Genomic DNA, 21,736 nt, shown 5'->3' on the forward strand with positions numbered 1-21,736 from the left:
CTTCTGTAATGGGATTATAGGAAAGTGGTTGATAATTAGTTTGTAAGGCCTTTCAGGATCACTGAGCTAAAAATCTTTACTCTCTAGAAGGTGTCTTTATGTTTTGTTCACTGATTACCTTAAGTATGTTCACTAAGCTGACCTTCATTAGAGTTACACTTGAAACTACAAGAAACGTCTTCCCTTTGGAAGATCTTTGAAAAGGACGGAGTTAAACTTGCAAATACTCTTTTCCCAACACACTTTTAAGATACAGAATTACCAACACCGCAATTGCTGCCACCACACCACTACCATTACCAACCTGCAAAAGCAGACACCAGATAAGCAAGACTGGAGGGAATTTCTTTTTCCCTCAGAAATTATTTTACATTTCAATCAAATAGCAATGAAAGTTTCAAAAATCAAAAAATGCATAATTAATTGTGTTTGTCATAAGCAGGGTAAAGCATGGATCCAAGATTAAAAGAAGAAAGCATGGATAAAAAAGCTTTGTTACCCAGTACCTGATACGTGGTACACCTTCTTCATACCATTTCACTAATTTAAACAAACGGCATTGCCCAGCTTTGAAAAAAATTAAATTCAGAGACTCATCCGCCATTTTCCACACCCCGCTTTATGTATTTAGAATATGATATAGTACTTCAAGGGGCTGCAGCACAAAAGAATGTATACCAAGTCTTACAAAGCCATATTCAAGTCTTAATAGTCACAAAAATGGCTCTGATTGTCCAAGCAAAGAATATAGATGTTCACAGTGTTCAAATATAATCCTTCCATAACTCTAAATGTACCAAGTGCCTGGGAATAAAAGGAATGTTCCCAGGTCTCTAAGGTCACTTTATGGACAAAATTAACGGGGTATCTTGAGGTTGAGTCTAAGTAAGGACAAAGTAGTCATAATGAAGACATCTTTACCTCCATCTTCATAATAATAACTCTCTCCAAAAACATTGGCACCAGAGAATTCTGGAACATATTTCTTTCGCTTTTTTTCTTCTTGCAACTCCCTTTCTTGTAAAAGGCGAGCTATGTCCTGCAAAGACAAAAGGGAATCAAAACAATTACCAGAGAACAACAAACTTGAAACAGTAACTTCTACATTCTCTAGCAAGTTTTCAAGGGCTCTGTCCATGGCTCTCCAGACTTTCCAGCATTAATCTCATGGTGTCCAGTTCCTAACAGCAGTAGCACTTGGTCTAGATGAGTAAGACAGGCTGTTTTTTCATTTGTTTTTGATTGTTTTAATCTTACTCAATCCGAAGACACTGAAATCTAGAACTGCACTAAGTTGGTTGTACAACAGAATGTTTTAAATGCATGTTTGCAGGTCTTTCTTTCACAGTGATAATTCAGCAAATTTGAATGGGGAAGGACACAGTAATCTATAAAACTTTCTATGGTGAATTATAAATTAATATCAAAACTCTTAAAAAGATTCTTTGGGTGATTCTATTTTGCTTTACTGGGAGCACCTCTGTGTGAAGTGAAGAAGAGAAAGCAGGGCTGGAGGGCAGAGGTAGAGGCCTTGCCCGACATGTGAGAGACTCGGTTCGAGTCCCAGCACCAAAAAGTGAGAAAGGCTTCCTCATGTTCCCTGTTCCCTACTTAGGCAGGTTATTAGCAGTTACTACGAGCAAGGCACTGTGTGGGGCAGAGTGATGAACAATTCTAACCATATTCCCTGAAAGACGACCAAGTTTTGAGAACGACAGAATATAGAAATAACTACAATAAAACTACAGATACCTCAAAAAGGGTTTAAAATACATACAGAAGTGTAAAAGAATATTATTTTGACTTAATAGAATTGGTGGAAGATTTTGCATTGAGTTAGGATTTAAACAAAGAACTGAATTTCAATAGGAAAAGGAGAGAAAGAGAGAACATCAGCAAAGTCATGAATGTTTTCATGGGCATCATTCTGAAGAGTGACCAACAGCTCAATTTAAACATGTTCATGTGGTGCTACAGAGAAAGGTGAACCTAGAAAAACACCACAGGCGGATCACAGGCACTCCTTATGGACAATTACAAGAAGTCTGGGGGCCACACGGAGGAGACGAAGGGTACTACTGGTTTTATGCTGGAGAGTGACAGTGTTCCGAGTGTGAACATTATCTCTACGAAAGCCCCAGGAAATAGCATATAAGATATATATAAATATATAAATTTCATGTTCATATACCCTCTTCTGGACAAAGTCTGAAACCTCTCATTAGATTGTTAAAGGCTCAGAGGAACACGGCAATAATACTAACTGGTGCAAATGGTAATAATACTCACAGGTAGTCTGTGATACTAGTGTAGACAGTGAAGCTAATTAGATCTGTTGTAGGCAGTTAGACAGGGCTGTCCTTGAGGGAATCAATACAGAAGGCAACTGAGGCCCATCTACTCAAGGCAAAGACTCAAAAGGGTAAAGTGCTACACTCACATGCTTCCCCTAGAGATGAAGAGCAGAGACTGATGTTCTAAATAGGTATCAATCACCTTGAGTGGGGACCAAATCTCCCTAGCCCATTCCTTCCGGAAAATCCTGTATGCTGGCTATGTGACTTGCTTCCCAATTTGATTCCATTTTATCAATATTACCTAACCAAATGTACTTGTAATCTTATTGATCATGGTCTTGTCTTATCTCATCCTACCTTGTGATTTTCCACTGGATCTTATTAGTTGTCTATAGTTTTGTCCCTCTTTGTACACACCTCACCTCATGGCTTTGCTCCATAACCACCCCCCGCCAAATGGAGTCCCAGGCAACCCACTTTCTGGCTGCTCCCTCCTGTCCCTCTCAGGCAAGAGCTGTCTTTCCCTCAATAAACATTCCCTACTCTTAACTCCCCTTGTTCCTAGAATTCATTCTCTGATTTTAGAACATATAAACTTGGCGCTTCAGATATGTAGCAGGTTGGGAGTTATTCCCCTTGTTTGGATTATTTACATTATTTGGATTATTTGATACCCTATATTATTTGGAGGTCTTCCACTGAGATAACTAGACAGAGATAAGAGTTTGCTTTTGTTTCACAGGTTTTAACTTTTACTTTCATAGATTCTGGTTCTTGTTTTATAGATTCTTTTTGTTTCACAGATTCTGGCTTTTTCTTTTACAGACTGGACTATGGCTCATTTAGGTATTATCTTAAATTTTTAATCGTATCCTTTACAATTGTGTATGCATTGTCTTTTGTTAAAATTACATTTTATTCCTGTTTTGTATATGTTGCACTTGGAGTTAATTGCTGAAGTTGATGAATCTGCTAGAATTCTGTTTTGTTAGACAACAGAACTAGGAAAAAGTAGTATTAGAGTGCCACCTAATGGTCTTTAACGGTAACTACAAGTAAATTTAGAAAGTGCTGTAAAATTGGACTTTTAGGAAATCATCTCTGGTAAAGACAGTTCTGGCTTTTATTTCTTCCTTATAGAATGGTAAAACAAACAGTGGTAACTCTGCCAGCTAGGAATTTCCCTTAGGGCATTCTCAAAGCAGAGGACAGGTTTCTCCAATTGCCCTCTGGTAAATCCTCAGCCCCACGGAAGCCAATGGCTAAGGCAATGCTGACCAGATAGACAACTGGATTCCTTTCCAAAGACAGATCTCTGATTGCGTGGAACTAGTAAAAACTGAGGTGACACCTGAGGGGTCATGGCCAGGGCTACTCTCTGCCCTCAGTGGAAGCTAGGTCCCAACAACCTGATTGGGTAATCAGCAGAAAATCTCCACCTATCTATCATTCCTACCTGGACTCCTCAGTGAGATGGAAGGGAACTCTCAGTGATCATCAGGTATCCTCTGTCTCTCAGGTATCCTCTGTCTCAGAGTGGCTTGAAACAATGCCCTCAGAGCCCTTTAAGCCACCGTTAAAGAGTTGAGCTACTGGTTTGGACTGCTCTTTCTCTGCTAGTAAGATAGACCCCTAGACAGTCTGACACAGAAAACGAATCTTTGCTAGATTAGCAACTGCCAACTTTCTCTTTCTCCCCTCCTGGGTCTAGTCATCATTTTATGTGTAGGGAAGGAAAATATTTTTGCTAATAGGTTGTGGTCTTTGAAACTTTTAATGTAGATTTGTAAAACGCTATATAATGATTTTTTTTTTCCGTGTTTAGATGCCTTAGGCTTTTATTGGGACTTTTTCTCTCTACTAGTGAGTCAGAAACTCCTCTTAAACTTTTCTTCAACTCCCTGAGAGTTGACTTTAGAACCCCCTTGTAGTTAGAGCACCCCTCCTACCTGGAAGTGAGGCTAAGGGCAACTTGCAACAACTGTTTTGTCTTACACAGAGGAAAATAGCAATCAGCTAGCAACTTATACTTGAGTTTTACATGCTAACTAGAATAATAAGGAATTTTGGTCAGTCTTTCTCTTCGTTTCACGTACGGGCAGAAAACAGATAGATGTGCCTTTACTAATGTGTATTGTGGTTGCTAGGTGATGAACGTAAGTTTAACCTCTGAGTTTCAGATACGTAGTGATTTAAAAATGGACCATGAAGGCCGGTGATTTAGCTCAGTGGTTCTGCCGCCTTCCTCGCAAGGGCAAGGTCCTCAGTTCCATCCCTGGTACCAAAAAAAAAAAAAAAAGGACCATGAACAATATGTACCTTTGTCTTGCCCCTAAGGAAGGTTGTCTAGGTGACTAGATTAAGACAGCAGGAATGTCTTAGAGGTTTCTCCCACCTAGGACCTAGGGCAGAATCCCTCTGAGTGATATACTTGACACTCTCCTCCACCTGTGTCTAGAATGATCTCTTTTGCAAGCAAAAAAAATAAAAGTGCCCTAATTTGAACATTGACCCATCTTCCTGACTCAAAGAACTAAAAAGTAGTGGTTTAGATCTCTTGATTATTGATTTTACTAGCAATGTTTCCCTCTTTAAACATAATTGTTATGGCTAAGATCAACTGTAACTTGTATGTTAGAAGTACCTATGGGAGTAAAAACACACGAGTTTCCTGGGACCATAAGATCCAACACTGGGGTCTTTAAAAAGGTATAGTCCAGTCCAGTTTATCTTCTGAGTCTCTCTCCAGTGGGCAGCAACCTGCCCTGGAGTGCAATCAACTTTGGGGATGCCTCAAGGGCACAAGAATTGAGCAGAAACTTACAGGGACGCCAGTTTGTTTCTCTTGTTTCAGATGGGGAAGTCCATATCTGAACCTCTTATCCTTTGGAATGTATTCTCAAACAATGGAAAACATTTGACTTTCACATACAGAGGAAGAATGATTCAGTATTTCTCTGTACGGGCCATGACCTGCCTACCCCCTAGAGCCAAAATGGAATGCAGAAGGAAGTATAGACTATGATGCTATTTCACAACTAGAATAGGACTGTAAGAGTGAAAATGGTCAGAAGTGCGTTATGTTCAGATTTTCTTTGCATTAAAAATTTGCATTAATTAACAAATAATTTGCATTAACAAAACATGAGGCACAGGAAATCCAGAAATCTCCGGCCCCTATCACTGAGGTTTCCCACCCCTGCCTTTTGGAACATGAGAGGCAAGGCTTCCAAACCAACCTCAGTCAAAACCCCACCTACTATCACTAAACCCCAGGACAAGGTTTCCAAGACAACCCTTATCAAAGCCCCACCTATTATTGCTGAGTTTACAGCTCTTCATACTTGTAATTTGGAGACTGAGATTCTTTCTCCTTATCCTTTAGAGTGTAAGAGTGAGGCTTCTAGGCCACCCATAATTAAACTCTTTATGGGGATATATCCATCTTTGGCTAATTTTATTCAAGCCCCTCACCATAATGTCCCTCACAAGAAGTAAATAGTGAATTCAGACATGCTTGTGTCTACAAGCCCTCTTCTCTCAGTGACCCCCAAAAAATCAAACAAGACCCAGAAAGTTTTCAGACCACCGTGATGTGATAAGTACATTGATGTCTTCCAGGGACTTACTCAGACCTCAGAGCTGGGCTGGAAGGATGTGATGTTACTTTTAAAACAAAGACTGACTTCTAATGAGGTACAGGCAGCATTATGAGCTACCATTACACTTGAAGATGAGTACCATCTTGTTAATTATAGAAGGCCGGAAGAGAGACAGCCAGGGGAACTGCAGCTTCCTACTGGAGCCCAAGCAGTCTCTGCACTGTGGGACCAAAATGACTCCATTTTGGAGCTGTCTCCTTTGTTCTCTCAAATTTGTGCTTAAACTAGGAATTCACCACTTGAAATTCCTGAGTTTATTATCCAACCACCTGTGTACCCGGGGAGAGAGCATTCCAGGCACACTATCTGTAGGATAAGCAGTTAATGAGCTGACTGTCCACACAAGATAGATGCGGCCATTAGTGGGTCTGCTAACGATCAGTATGTAACAACTGGCCGTTAATCTTTGCCCCTTTTCTCCCTCACAAAAACCAATACGTAATCCCCTTCGACCCCCAAAGCCTAGCCAACCAAAACCCTACACTTCATATGTATTGAGTATTAACCAATCACCTGGCTACTAATAACCAAAGCTTGTTGTATTCTCAATAAAAACCCTGCTAGTTAGGGACTCAGGGCTCTCAATCTTGATCCGCTGTGTCGGTGACAGTTGAGAGTCCCTGCTTAAGCTTGAATAAACGACCCTTGTGTGCTTACATCGGAAACGGCCTCCTGGTGGTCTCTGGGACTTCACAATCTGGGCACAACAGCACAGCATCCTGACTGGCCTACCAACCATACAGGACACTGGAATAGAGCCATCTTCAGTTTTGTACTCTTGAGAGTGAGGCCCTTCAATTATCTTAAATCATCAACTATTCAATAGGAAGGGGAAAAAAACCCGTCTTCTTAGATGGCTTATAAGAGGCATCACAGGTAAAATACACATCCCTAGCTCCTGACTCAGTAGAAGGACAGATTGTTCTTAAAGACAAGTTTATTACATGGTCAGCCCCAGATATTAGGAAAAAGTTACAAAAGATGGCTTTTGGTCTAGATGGCTCACTTGGTACTCTAGAGAGAATTGCCTCCTCAGTATTTTATAATCGAGAGCAGGAGGCAGCTAGGGAAAGAAAACAGAGGGATCGGGAAAAGGCAACAGCCTTAGCAGGAGCCCTTAAAGAAATAGACTCTAGGTCTGATTCTCGGGATCCAAGGAAAGCTCAATGACTAAGCCCAGCTGCTTCTGCTGCCAACAGCCAGGTTACCTGAAAAAGGACAGCCACGAGAAGTCCCCTGGACCATGCCCTACTTTCAAAGGTGATCACTGGAAGTCGGACTTCCCTTTGAGATGAAGGCCCCAGGGCTCAGACCCATCTTATCAGCTACCCAGCAAGATGGAAGGCCCCGGGGGCACTCTCTGCCTTCTCCCTCTGGTGGAACCATCATCTCCATGGAGGAGCCCCAGGTAATGCTGACTGTAGAGGCAAAAGAAACCAGCCCATTGCTGGACACTGGAGCCTAGCTCTCAGTCCTTCTCTTCAACCCTGGCCTTGCTTCCAGCCCTCATACTTCAGTGAAAGGAGTCGCTGGGGAAGAGTAAGTCACTCTGGTATGGCTTCCTCTTCACTCTCCTTTTTAATTATGCCTGAAAGTCCAGTTCCCTCCTTGGGAGAGATATGTTATCTTGTTTAAATTCTGCAATACATATGCATCCAGGTCAGGTATGCTGCCTCCTCTTGTAGAGACAAGTATGAGCAACTACAAGTAGTATATGTAGAGTGAAAAAAGCTACTCTGGTACAAATACATCTCAAAGATCCAACTATTTTTCTTCACCAGAGACAATATCCTTCAAGGCCTGAAGTTCAAAAAGGATTACTGGCTATAACTGACAACTTAAGAGCACAAGGTTTACTTAAAGTCTGTAATAGCTGATGCAATACTCCAGTCTTGGGAGTTCCAAAACCTAATGGAGAATGGAGGTTGGTACAGGACCTTAGCTTAATAAATGTCATACTGCCAATCTACCCAATGTTACCTAACCCGTACGCTCTCCTCTCTCAGATCCTGAAAGATGCCAGTTGGTTCTCAGTGTTCAATATAAAAGATGCCCTCTTGTATTCCTTTACATGCAGATTCCCAGTTGCTTTTTTTTTTTGTTCTTCAGTTCTTTTATTGGTACATTTTAGGTATACAATACGTTTACATTTATCATTGGGTGCTTGTACCTGCACACGATGTGTCTTGGTTCTTATTTTGTCCCCATTACCTGTGCACCCTTCACCCCCTCCACCCTTCCCTATTTACATAGATTTCATTTCCATTTTTTTTTCTTTTCTCATAATTTTTCCTTTCCCTTCTTTCCTTTGCCCTTCCCCTCCCTTCACCCCTACCTCTTTGGACCTTTTTCCCTATTTTAAATTATCAATTATTCATTTTAATCATTTTAATCCTTATTTACACTTTCAGTTTCTCACACTAGAGAAACGATTCGGTATTTACACATGTGTGTTCTATTTATTTCACTTAAGAGTATGGCCTTGATATGCATCCATTTAGCTATAAATGACTCTAGTTTCTCGTTCTTTATAGCTGAGTAGTACTCCATTCTATAAAAAAACCACATCTTCTTTCTCCAGTTTCCAGTTGATGGGCACTTGGGCTGTTTCCAAGCTTTAGCTATTACAAATTGTGCCACTATAAACATGGGTGGACATATATCGCTGTGGTATGATTTTTTTAATTCTTTTGGGAACATACCCAGCAGAGGGATAGCTGGGTCAAATGGGACTCTAGTCCTAGTTCTTTGAGGTATCTCCATACTGACTTGCACAGTGGTTGCACCAGTCTGCACTCCCACCAGCAAAGGAGAAGGGTTCCTTTCTCCCCATACCCCCGCCAGCATTTGTTATTGGTTGATTTTTTCATAGCAGCCATTCCTTCTGGGGTGAGGTGGAATCTCAGTGTTGTTTTCATTTGCATCTCTCGAATGACCAGTGATGTTGAACATTTTTTCATATGTTTATTTGCTGCTTCTACTTCTTTGTCTGAGAAATGTCTGTTCATTTCAGATGCCCATTTTTGAACTGGGTCTTTGAATTTGGGGGGGTTGATTTTTTTCAGTTCTTTATATATTCTAGACAGTAGTCCTTTGTCTGAGGTACAGCTGCTAAATTTTTTTTCCCACATTGTAGGTTGTCTGTTAGCTCTGCTGGAAGATTTTTTTGCAGTGCAGAAGCTTTTTAATAAGATGAGATCTCAGTTGTTGATTCTTTGTGCTAGTTCCTGTGCTACTGAGGTTTTGTTCATAAAGTCTTTTTCTATGCCAATGTCTTCAAGAGTTCTACCTAACTTATCTTCCAGAAAGTTTAGTGTTTCTGTTTTAATATTTAGATCTTTAATCCACTTTGATCTTAGTTTAGTGCATGGTGATAGGTATGGGTCTAATTTTAATCTTTGGCAGGTTGAAATCCCGTTTTTCCAACACCATTTATTAAAGAGGCTATCTTTCCTCCAACGATGGTGGTTGGTTCCTTTGTCAAAGATGAGGTGGCTGACTATGTCTGGAGTTGCTTCTGCATCTTCTAATCTATTCCATTGATCCTCAGATCTGTTCTTTTGCCAGAACCATGCTGTTTTTATCACAGTAGCTTTGTAGTATAGTTTCAAGTTGGGAATTGTGATACCCCCAGCCATGTCTCTGTTGCTTAGAATTGCTTTTGGTATTCTAGGTCTCTTTTGGTTCCAAATGAATTTTTGGATTGTTTTCTCTAGTTCTGTGAAGTATATTGTTGGAATTTCAATCAGCATTGCATTAAATCTATATAGTAGTTTTGGAAATATAGCCATTTTCACCATATTGGTTCTTCCCACCCAGGAGCAAGGGATGTCCTTCCATTTTCTTGTATCCTCTTTGATCTCTTTTTTCAGAGTGCTGTAGTTTCAATGTAGAGGTTTTTTGCTTCCTTTGTTAGATTCATTCCTAGATATTTCATTTTTTTGGATGCTACTCTAAAAGGAATTGTTTCCCTAATTTCTCTCTCAGCGAGTCTGTTATTTGTGTACAAGAAGACTATTTTTTTTGAGTGTTGACCTTGTATCCAGCTACTCTACTGAATCTGTCAATTAAGTCTGTAAGTCTTTTGGCGGAGTTTTTTGGGCCTTCTATGTAAAGTATCATATCATCTGCAAATAATGACAGTTTAACTTCTTCCTTTCCTATCTTTATTCCTTTTATTTCTTTCTCTTTTCTAACTGCCGTGGCTAATGTTTCCAGAACTATATTGAACAGGAGTGTTGACAGTGGGCATCCTTGTCTTGTTCCTGATTTTAGTGTGAAAGTTTTCAGTTTTTGATCATTAGTGTGATGTTGACTGTTGGTTTTTCATACATAGCCTTAATCAGGTTGAGATAAAGACCTTCTATTCCAATTTTCTGTAGCATTTTTATCATGAATGGGTGCTGGATTTTGTCGAATGCCTTTTCTGCATCTATTGAGATGATCATATAGTATTTGTCCTTGACTCTGTTAATATAGTGTGTTACATTTACTGATTTCTGTATGTTGAACCATCCTTGCACCCCCGGGATAAATCCAACTTGGTCAGGGTATATGATCTTTTTGATGACCCTCTATATTCTGTTTGCCAGTATCTTGTAGAGGATTTTTGCATCTATGTTCATTAGGACGATTGGCCTGTAGTTCTCTCTTTGGGTTGGGTCTTTTCCTGGTTTTGGAATCAAAGTAACACTTGCTTCCAGGAATGAATTTGGAAGCCTTGCTTCCCTTTCAATTTCCTTGATGAGTTTAATGAGTAATGGCAATAGTTCTTTAAATGTTTTGTAGAGTTCAGCAGTGAAGCCATTAGGACCTGGGCTTTTCTTTGTTGGTAAATTTTTTATTACATTTTCAATTTCACTCATTGTAATTGGGGTGTTTAGAATTTCTATATCTTCTTCATTTAACTTTGGTAATTCGCATTTATATAGGAATCTGTCCATTTCTTCTCTGTTTTCCATTTTATTAGAGTACAGGTTCTCGAAGTAGGTATTGATAATCCTCTGGATTTCTGTCAGATCTGTTGTGACCTTTTTCATTCTTAATTGAATGGATTTAAGCCTTTTCTTTCCTTTTTTTGATAAGGTTGGCTAAAGGTTTATGGATTTTATTTATTCTTTCAAAAACCAGCTCTTTGATTCACTGATTTTTTGTATCGTTCTCTTACTCTCCATTGCATTGATTTCTGGTCTGATCTTTATAATTTCCTCTCTTGTACGAGCTTAGCAATTGTTATGCTCTTTTTTTCTAGGAGCTTGAGGTTCTGCATTAGGTTATTTAACTGAGGTCTCTCTGTTTTCCTAATATGGGCATTCACTGCTATGAATTTTCCACATAGAACTGCTTTCGTCGTGTCCCATAGATTCCTGTATGTTGTACTGGTATTATCATTTACTTGTAGAAACTGTTTAATTTCTTCTTTAATTTCCTCTGTGACCCACTGGTTGTTCAGGAGGGTGTTATTCAGTTTCCATTCTCAGTTTCTTTTTGCCTTTGAAAATCCTCATAACCAGGCCTCTCAACTGACATGGACTGTGCTTCCTCAACGATTCAGCGACAGTCCTCACCTTTTTGGGAAAGTGCTTTCCCATGACTTGGAATGTTTTGAACTTTCTCAGGTCACAGTCTTGCAATATGTAGATGACATACTGTTATGTGTGCCCTCAGAAGAGCTCTAGCCAAACCACCAGTGCTGTGCTAAATTTTCTAGCAGTGAGAGGTTATAAGGTTTGTAAATCCAAGACACAACTTTGCAGCCTTGAGGTAAAATATTTGGGCCTTATCATATCTAAGGGAGCCCAAAGACTAGGGAAAGAAAAAATTAAACATTCTTTCCTTCTCACAGCCCAAGATTCCAGAACAGCTAAGGGGATTCCTAGGAATTTTTTGGTTGCCTGTGGATAGCAGGATATGGAAAAGTTGCATGACCCCTCTATCAGCTGATAAAAGAAGCCCAAGAGACTGATACCCATATTTTAACCTAGGAATCTGATTCTCAAACCTCATTAGCACTGCTAAATGCCCTAGCACTGAGCTTGCCAACACCTGACAGTTTCAGTTTGTATGTTGATGAAAGGTGGGGCGTGACTTTGGGAGTGCTTACCCAGGATCAGGGACCTGCTTAGGGCCTGTAGGTTATCTGAGTCATTAATTAGATACTGTAGCAAAGGGACAGCCTGCATGCCTTAGAGCTGTGGTGGCAGTAGCTCTCTTAGTGCTGGAGGCATCCAAGCTGACTTTAGGCAAAGATCTCATTGTATATATACCTCACAAAGGGTCAGGACTTCTTTCTTCCAAAGACAGCCTATGGCTATCAGACAACCAACTTCCTAAATATCAGGATCTACTTCAGGAAGGACCAGCCTTCCAAATAAAGCCAAATTCCTCCTTAAACTCTGCCACCTTTCTATCAGAAGAGGAGAAAGTTGAGGCTGAAAGATCTGTCTGTGAACAGGTAATTCTCCATACATATGCAGCCAGAGAAGACTTGCTAGACACACCCCTTAGTGACCTGATCTGACCCTCTTCTGTGATGGCAGTTCCTTCATGGAAAATGGGTCAAGAAAGGCAGGGTATACAATAGTGACTCTACACCAGACACTTGAAAATTCCTCACTTGTGCTTGGGACTAGTGCTCAGTTAGCAGAACTCATAGCTATGACCAGGGCTTTACAACTCAGTAAAGGACAAAAAGTCAATACTTATATTGATTCAAAGTATGTTTTCCTAGTATTGCATGCCTATGCAGTCATATAGAAAGAAAGAAATTATTTGACAATGGCTCTCCTACAAAGTATCATAGGCAGATAGATGAACTTTTATCATCTGTCAATATGCCCTCCAAAGTGGTGGTAATTCACTTTAGAGGACACCAAAAAGGAGTTGAGGAAGTATCTCAAGGTAATTAACTGGCTGATGCAGCAGTAAAAGCAAAAAAGTCCCTTCTTTATAATGCATTATCTAGTCAGAGGGTGATTTCAAAATAAAGAGATTTTCTCTAAAGATGGCAATTATCAGTCACCACACTGAGGTAGCTAATCACCTTAGCCACCTTTGAAACGAACAACATCCTTGATCCTCTTCCTTCTTCCTGTTAAAGTTAGTTTAGAACAACATATCCCAAGCTCTCTTCCAGAGAATACTGATTTCAAAGCATTCTTCTTGAAAATAAAAAAGCATTCAATAGAAAGCATATACTATATCTATTACATGCATGTTAAAATTTTAAATTTTTTATTAAAAAATTATTATCTTCCTGTAACCTAAGATTTGCCAAATTTATTTTAGGACAAAGCCCATTTTACATATAAAAAACCTCTTATGAAATTAGTGTTCTATATAGCTCAGGAAAACAAATTACAATAACTCTTAAACCCTTTTAAAGTTATTTTCAATTATATTATAATTTATCAGATAGATTTATTTTGGATAACCCTGCTCCCTAGAGAACTTCTTAGTAAGAACGTCAACTGGAATGTAAATTTACCATTACACCTCACCTCTCCCTCTTCTGTTTTCTAAGCTCATCCAAATCTGTGATATTATAAACTATAACCCTAAGAAAGGGCACAGTTAAGGGTCTCTAGAATGCTAGGGAAAACCCATTTTAATAAAAACAAGATTTGGTGATTCCCTTCAATGGGCCAAACATGATGCTGTAGACCAGTAGGGAATCAGGACATGGTCAATAACCTTAAAGTTTCCATCTATGAGGTATTAAAAGTGAAACTATTAGTATAATAAAAGAGATGCAAAGTTGAGCGCTCTAAAACAGGCATAAATATAAACAAGGTGCACAGAGCCCAGGACACATCTTTTACAAGTAGAAACAAATCATTAAATCATGGAATTAAGTTCCTTAAGATATTTTATGGTTTATAGGACATATCATGGTTATTTCTCTCTTACATGACTGTCAAATCATAAGACTACCTGAAAAAAGTACTATTCCATTAGATTGCTAAACTAGTTTATTAGCTAGCAGTTAACATACTAACCACTCACTCAGAAAGCACCTCAAGGCAGGAATAATCCCCAAAGAGTTATTTTATAAAACCAGGAAAACAGGATATCAACCTTATGGTTTTAAAAACATCAACATAAGTAGGATAAAAAGAGAAACAATTTTCTCAACTAGAAGCCTCCCTTTGGTCTCCTTTTCATATTTGTGTAACTATTTTTTAATGTGTCAAAACACAAGAAATTTTTAAATAACTAAAATATACTTCTATTGGAGCTAGTCTCCAAATATTACCAAATAAAATAAATATTCTTTTAGAATACAAAACTCTAAAAGCATTCTAAGTGCTATAAATATATATCATGCTCACATTAGATTCAATTTTTAATGTAAATTGGTTACTAAGTTTATTCCTGAACTGTTCATATTGTAAATGGCTTAAAATTGTTCGACTAATGCCACAATCTTTCATGACATTTGGCAACTCTAATGTTTACTTAAAAAAAAGATTTTTTCCTAAAATAATTGCACATTCATATATCTTTGAAACAGGGCTCAAACATACAAACATATACGTAGTCCCACCAACTAGTACAGATTCACACTCATAAATTAAAACTAAACACACATTCTTTGGCTTTGTTTTTTTTAAAAAAAAACCCTGCAAACGTTGGTGCTATGACTGCACAGAAAGATCTCACTGGAATTAATCCACTTTTATTAAACAATAGTAGAGTCCCCTCAACAGGAGAAATTCAAACTACCATATTTAAGATGTTGCATATGAGATTTTTTTTGTTTTCTTTTTTCAGAAAAGAAAGAGACAGGATAGGGAGAGAGGGGAGGGGAAGAGAGAAGGAAGCATCCATAATGCTAGAGACAAAAAAACCTTTTTTTTGTTGTTTTTTGCTTTTTCGCTTTTCTACATCTGTCTCTGTACGTGGCCTTTGTGGCCCTCTAACAAACAAACTAAAATTGCATCATAGCAAAGGTGGAAATGCTACTCATCGAAGATATTTCATTACTTCTCACAATATTGCTCAGGAAAAACAAAATCTGGGCCATGAGGAAAGGAGACCTGGCCTTAATACATGGTTTTTTAGGAGATTATCAACTATCTACTAGGGTTGACCTCTCCATAAAAAATTTAGGTGAAAATTCAGAGAGCAATTTTCCACAGCCTTGCTGGTGAATAAGAAGTTATTAACTAAGCAGACTTACAGAGAAGCAGAAAAGCATAGAATTTTTTTAAAAAAAAGAGGAACAGCTCACACATAATGGGCAATGCTTTTCCAAATACTGGTCAAAAATCAGCACTGCTGTTTCTGCCTCTGAGTCACTCTGTTTCCAATGGACAAAAGAGCACTATCATACCCTTTAATAACAATTTGATTAATGATGCAAATTTTGTTCGTTTGGTATTGACAGTATACTAGTCAACTGAGAGTCATGTTCTCCTGTGAGACAATAACTTCTTAACACAGTAGCCATCTTCTAAACTAAAGCATAAATTAGTTATTAAACCTCCACAAGTGTATTTCTCATTTAACTTTCCCACTCTGCTGGAAGGGGGAGCATTCCAGTCAGTCAAATAGGAGTGGAGAATAAGTTAATGCAAGGCCTGGAAAGGCAGGTAAATACTTAAAACCCCCTTCGAATGATGCCATACTAGTATACACTTAAACTTCTTAAATTCTCCCCTAATTCTGGACAAACAATTATATAAGAGGTAGAATTATGAAAAAGAAAACCTGCTAAGGAAAGCAAAAAGAAAACAGGAATTATTCACTGCATATGTCCCAGAGGTCTCATATGGGACCTCACTGAAACTTCACAACAGTCCTTTAGGGTATGTTCGACAATCTCCCTTTTTGAAACCTGAAGTTCTGCATATTACCTGAGATGCAAGTCACACAGGTAAAAGTTAAAGAGATAATGCACATACCCAAGTCACCCTAAGCCCAAAGCCCATATGTAGTATGTTGTACCACAGCTTGTCTTAAGTCAGAAGCAGCCATTCAGGAGAGCTGAACTGTACAAACATTTCTCTTGCATCTTAATGAAACTTGTGACTAGTTATATTCGACTAGTTATGTCTTTAAGACTTAATTTCTTCATCTGACAAATGAAGTTAATCACTACACTGCTGACTTTATGCAGTATTACCCTACGAGTCCTTATTTTGATTGCTATTTAGACTCTACAAGCCTAAAATAATGTTTTTCAGTTTCTCTATCTTGTTCTTTTTTTTTCTGAATAGGGAGGAAAACACAGGACACTAGTAGCATTTATAAATGTTAACTGTTACTTCTAAAATAGAAGCTTTCCTGTCTACAAAATAGAATCAGTTCTTTCAGTCCCCAGTTTCATCCCTAAGGCAAAGTCTTTATTACAGAGAGCCAACACATACTGCAGTAAGAAAGAGCCTCTTGTGTTGATAACAAGAAGGATCAAAAATAACCCCTAATTCTTACTTGCAGTTTTAATTATCACACCATCATGGTTTGTTTCTTGTGCAAACAACTAAACACATCCACACCAGGTGTCTCACACTCGTCTGATATTGAACAAGAACTAAGAGAGAGAAGCAGGACAGGTGGGCTCGTTTACTGATGACCCCGGACCACATCTACTTATCAGGATGATTGTGAGTGCCGGCTCGCCCAGTACAGTCCCAATTAATAAACTTATTAAAAGCGCCCCTTTAACTCTCAAAGTGGCTTCTATGTACATAATAAATGATATGGGCATCCTATTAAAAATGATAAATCATTTTCTTGTCTATTATAATCAAGACAATAGCCAAGCCAAGCCAAGCATGAGGGTCACGCCTATAACCCCAGCACTCAGGAAGACTGAGGCAGGAAGACCTCAAGGTTGAGCCAAACCTGAAAAACTTAGCAACACACTGAGGCCTTGTCTCAAAAAATATTAAGGGTTGGGGATATAGCTTAGTATGACGGCCCTGGATTCAATTCCCAGAAACAAACACACACACACACACACACACACACACACACACACACACACACACACACAAAACGTAACAATGAAAAGCTTAATAAGTGTGAAGGAAGGCAGACATAGAATGGATACAAACTGAAATAAACTGTATATATACTACAAATACATAACACGAAAGCAAATAATAGTTAACTATACATCCAATTCTTCTCATAAACCACGTACTACAGTGATACCCCGCTACTGTACTTATTATTAAGTATCAAGAAAGAAGAATACCAAATAAACTGTTTTGGCTGTAGCAAGTCACAAAGCAATTGACACTGACAAGTTCTAGCTTATGAGTTGAGTGCTACACAAATGACAATTACCAGCACAAAATTTTCATGTCAAAATACCGCAAGTACAACACTGACAGGTTTCAAAGCAGTGGAGTACTAAGGTGATGACTGTATTACTAATTTCAGTCATTTTTCAGCTTTCAAAACAATGCAGCTTAAAAATATGTACAGAAAACGGATTAGTTATATAAGCCAACAGAACACAGAAAATGAAAACATCAACAGAAAGAAAATGTGAATGATGTCAGCCCCTGGCACCTCACAAGGAATACCCTTAACTCTAGTTCAGGCTCCACCCGAGATCTACTCTCTTTAAAGCTACAAGAAAACCAAGGCACAGAAACCTTCAGTGAGGTTAATAATGCTCTTAACAACTCCTCTGTCCTCAGGATCTCAGAATAGGATCTTTGTGAATGTGTTTAGAAGCTGCAGTCATGTTGGATCAGAGTTGGTGCTCCAGCAATGATGAGTGCACTTTACAGAAGATCGAGGACACAAAGCTACACAGCGAGAAGAAGGCCATGTGACAAGGGAGGCAGAGGCTGAGGTGATGGGGCTACCAGGCGTCACCAGGAGTTAAGAGACACTGGGGATGAGCCTTCTCAAGAGAAGCCATGAACCAGTCAATACTCTGATTTTATATTTCTAGCTTCCACATAACGATTTTCTGTTGTGTAAATCCACCAAGTTTGGCTAATATGTTTTAGCAGTCTTGAGAGACAAATGCACACCTTTCTTCAAATTCTCCCCTATCACTTTTTAAGACTTCAGCACTTATGCAACGCATCAAGAGGCAATAAACAGTGGTCTATGGAGGATGATACTTGCTTGGACTATTGTACACCAAACCAGGAGACCTCTGCTGCCCACCCAACAAGCCTGCACTGAGCCGGTGAACACAAAAAGCTTTTACTCCAGAGCTGAGCACCCCTTCCTCCATGGTCTGGTGGGGTGTTAGCCAAGTTATACCTCATCCTTCTTCTCCTGAATACGCCGTCTCTCAGCCTCAATCGCCAGCTTCTCCTGAATTTCCTGAGCAATTTCACAGTCTTGTTGTTCCCTAAAAAACAAGCGTGAAAATAGTATGAATAAAGAAAATAAGGAACATTTTTTTCCTAAAAATAATAAACACAAATTACTGAAGACTGACTATGAGCCATCATGTATTTTTACCTCAATTAATCCTCATGAAAGAGATTGAGGCTGACACAATGAGATTGATGCTGTCACACTTTACAGATGAGGAAACAGAGGTCTAGAGCACATACATCACTTCCCCAAGATCACAGAGAAAATCTGTAGCAAAACCAGAGTCTAAACTGCAGATGCTTCAATGTAAAGTTCACACTTCCTCTTCACGACCACATCACTTCACTGGACTGGGGCCACTGTACACGAGGACAGGCATGTGTTCTCCAGGTTCTTAAAAGGCTGTGATGCACCCAGAGACTACTGTCCACAAACACCCAAATACAGAGTTCCCAGATCAAGTTTGCAAACAAACTCATTAAAAGGCTAATAATACTGTGGTCCCTAGCGGTGACAATCTGGCTTTGAAATTACTTTTATAAATGTTGTAATGAAGCCAGGCATGGTGGCACACATCTGTAATCCTAGCACTCAGGGAGGCAGAGGCAGGAGGATCACAAGTCCAAGCCTAGCTTGGAAATATAGCAACTTAGGGAGCCCTGGACTCAAAATAAAAAACAAAAAGTGCTGGGAATGGAATTCAGTGCACGCACACTCACACATGTGTACACACACTATGTGTATGTAATATTATATATGAATATATAAATAAAAATGGTTTTCTCAGCTTCAATAATAAACACAAGAAATTATGCTAACAAAGGAAAACGAAAGAAAAGGACAAAAACAGTATATATTCCTCAGCTCTGGTTTTCAATAGTAATTTCTCTGACAGATGCCAGTTTTCTCAAAATTTTGATCATTAAGAAAACCAAATACTGTAATTGTAATATTACCATAGTTTCTCAGTTTTTGGTTTTGTGTTTGCTTGTTTGATTTTGGTATTTGTGCATTCAGCAAAAATTTAAATAATACCTCCTATGGACTAGGCATTATACACAACAATGCAGATTAAAAAACAAAAATGAATGAATCCTCCACCTGTCTTCTGAAGCTCATATTACATTCTGGTGGTAGAAACAAGGGAAATCATTTTTGTAGACAAAAGAAATACTTCCAAGTAGTACTTTTAAAATAGCAGCTCCACAGAAAATAGTTTGTTTCTCTCAGAAACCATTGCTACTCAGACACTCAAGTCTGATTTCACATTTCATGAAAAATTAGTGCAGAAGATTAAAATTCTAGAATGTGATATCTCCTAGGAGACATCTTTTATACAAAGCTACTAGCCAGGAATGATGAATGAAAACATGCTACAGTCGACTATCAAAAAGATGCTGGAATAAAATTCCATTTGCATTTTATAATGTGCAGTACTCTGTTAAATACATACATCCCTTCATTTTTCCTGAGGACTGAACTTAAAATACTCAGTGAATCTCAGACTTGCTTACACGTTTCCATGTTTAATGTCAATCTTCTGTAATTAAGAAGTGGAAACAGATGTGGGCCCACACCTGTAGTCCCAGAGCTGCAGGAGACTGACGAAGGTTCCAGCCCACCCTGAACAACTTAGCAAGACTGTCCCAAAATAAAAAAAACTAAACACACAAACAAACAAGAGCTGGGGATGTAGCTCAGTGTAAGGATTTTGAGTTCAATCCCCAGTGCTGGATTTAAAAAAAAAAAAAAAGGAATGGGGGGGTAATATCTTGACTTCTCTGGAGGAAATGAAACCCAAATATTTTATTCTAACACAGTTGAGGAGATGAAAATCCTTCTCATTTGTATAAGGAAATGGCCATTTTCACCAGTTGGAAAGTGTGCAGGTGTGGGTGAAAGTGCGTGTGTACGTGCATGTGGACATGGGCAGAATGAGGGTGAGAGAACACCAGGCAGAAGGCGCAAGTAAGAAGCAGCAAGGCTTCATGCTTTAGAACCAGTGATCCTGCTTCTACGCTGCCAGCTGTGAACCATGCCTTCTCATGCCATTTATCAACTACGAAAAAGTGTGGACTTAATGACTTTATATTATAGGTCAAATAATTTCAAATTCTTAACTAGTCAAGCCAAAGAAATGAAAATAAAAGCCTATGCAGAAATTTTTATTTCCTCTTATATTTTATTCACTTGTCTATTATAATTAAGAATCATACATTAAATCACAGTCTTAGTTTTAAAAGATTTCTCTAGCTATCTTTTACACTCCAATGAATGTAAAATCTATATAGGAGTAAGTGGCTACTAATTATATGCAAGGCAATAAACAAATAGAAGAAAAGCAGAACAGCAGGGAAAGCAAACCCAAATGAGATGTTTTGAGGTTATAAGTGACAAAGAAGATGCATCTCCTGGAATAGAAAATTAAAAAGTGAAGTTTCAGCTAAGCTGCATTCTGAAGAATACAGCTCTGGTTCAGTAATCAAGTTATGCAGAACTATGCCAAAGCGAAATTAAGTTAGAAGGGAATAGGAAATCATTGGTAAGTCTCACTTTGGACAATGGCCCCAGGACCCAGAATGCAGTTCATTAAAACCATAGCATTTCATCCATTCCATGATGCCTGGCCATCAAGACTGCCAGGGCGTAAAGACGAAAAAACTTTCTTTCTAACTTACTAAAGATTGCCCAAACCTTGCAATCCCAGGCAAAAATACCATACCTGTTTTTTCTCTCATGTAAGGTCTATAAACTATCACTGTGACTCCTAATTTATATTTTACATGGTCTTAATAATTTCTAAATAACCTCATTATACTACTCATTGAAATTACCCTGATTCAGGGCTTTATCCTTCATCAATCTCAGAACTGGTCCTTCCTCTCAGGGAATTGTGAATAATACAAAGGGTGAGCAGTTGGAACTATAGAACAGTCTAGCTCTGGCTCTTTCTTCACCTATATATGTTACAATGAGCCTCAGAACACCTCAAATGTATCACCGTTACCACTCTCTTCAATTCTGACTTTATCATCCCTTAATTTAACCATTGCCTAATAGCTGCCTTCAATTTTTCCCCTTCCAAATCTTTTCCTACCCAGTTCCCACAGTGGGTCCCAAATGCTAAGTTAAAATTCCTTGAATGACTCTCTATTCCTTATAAAATCTAAATTCCCTAATATAACTTTCATGACCTTTTGGTCTAACTTTTGGACTACTTCTACTTTCACCCTTAGTCATACTCTCCACTTTAGCGATACAGTGGACCCTTGACTTATGAACTCAATAGGTTCCAGAGGCCTGATTTTAACTAAGTCAATACAGCTGAGATCTGGATGCTTACCTGGGATCATGCTATAAATAACAAGAAGCAGAGGAATCTTCCATTAACCTAATTAACCCAAGTTGTTTGTATGTCAGGCCAGTTGTAACTTGAGGGTCCACTGTACTCAACTTCTTGCAACTATCATGAGATTCCAAGTC

General features: G+C 38.7%; 1 protein-coding gene across 1 annotated transcript in view; it reads right to left on the bottom strand.

Moving 5' to 3' along the window:
- Positions 1-21,736, bottom strand: part of Ccdc50 (coiled-coil domain containing 50) — a 71,586-nt gene that overhangs the window by 23,327 nt on the left and 26,523 nt on the right. The window contains exons 4-5 of the mRNA XM_004834773.4: positions 18,194-18,284; positions 922-1,039 (exon numbers count right to left, since the gene is read on the bottom strand). Of these exons, the coding sequence (XP_004834830.2) occupies positions 922-1,039; positions 18,194-18,284 (209 nt within the window). The remainder of the gene's footprint in view (positions 1-921; positions 1,040-18,193; positions 18,285-21,736) is intronic.

Source organism: Heterocephalus glaber, unplaced genomic scaffold, assembly GCF_053883595.1.
Source record: "Heterocephalus glaber isolate CG9 unplaced genomic scaffold, H.glaber_assembly_v1.0 deba00001504, whole genome shotgun sequence".
NCBI lineage: Eukaryota > Metazoa > Chordata > Mammalia > Rodentia > Bathyergidae > Heterocephalus > Heterocephalus glaber.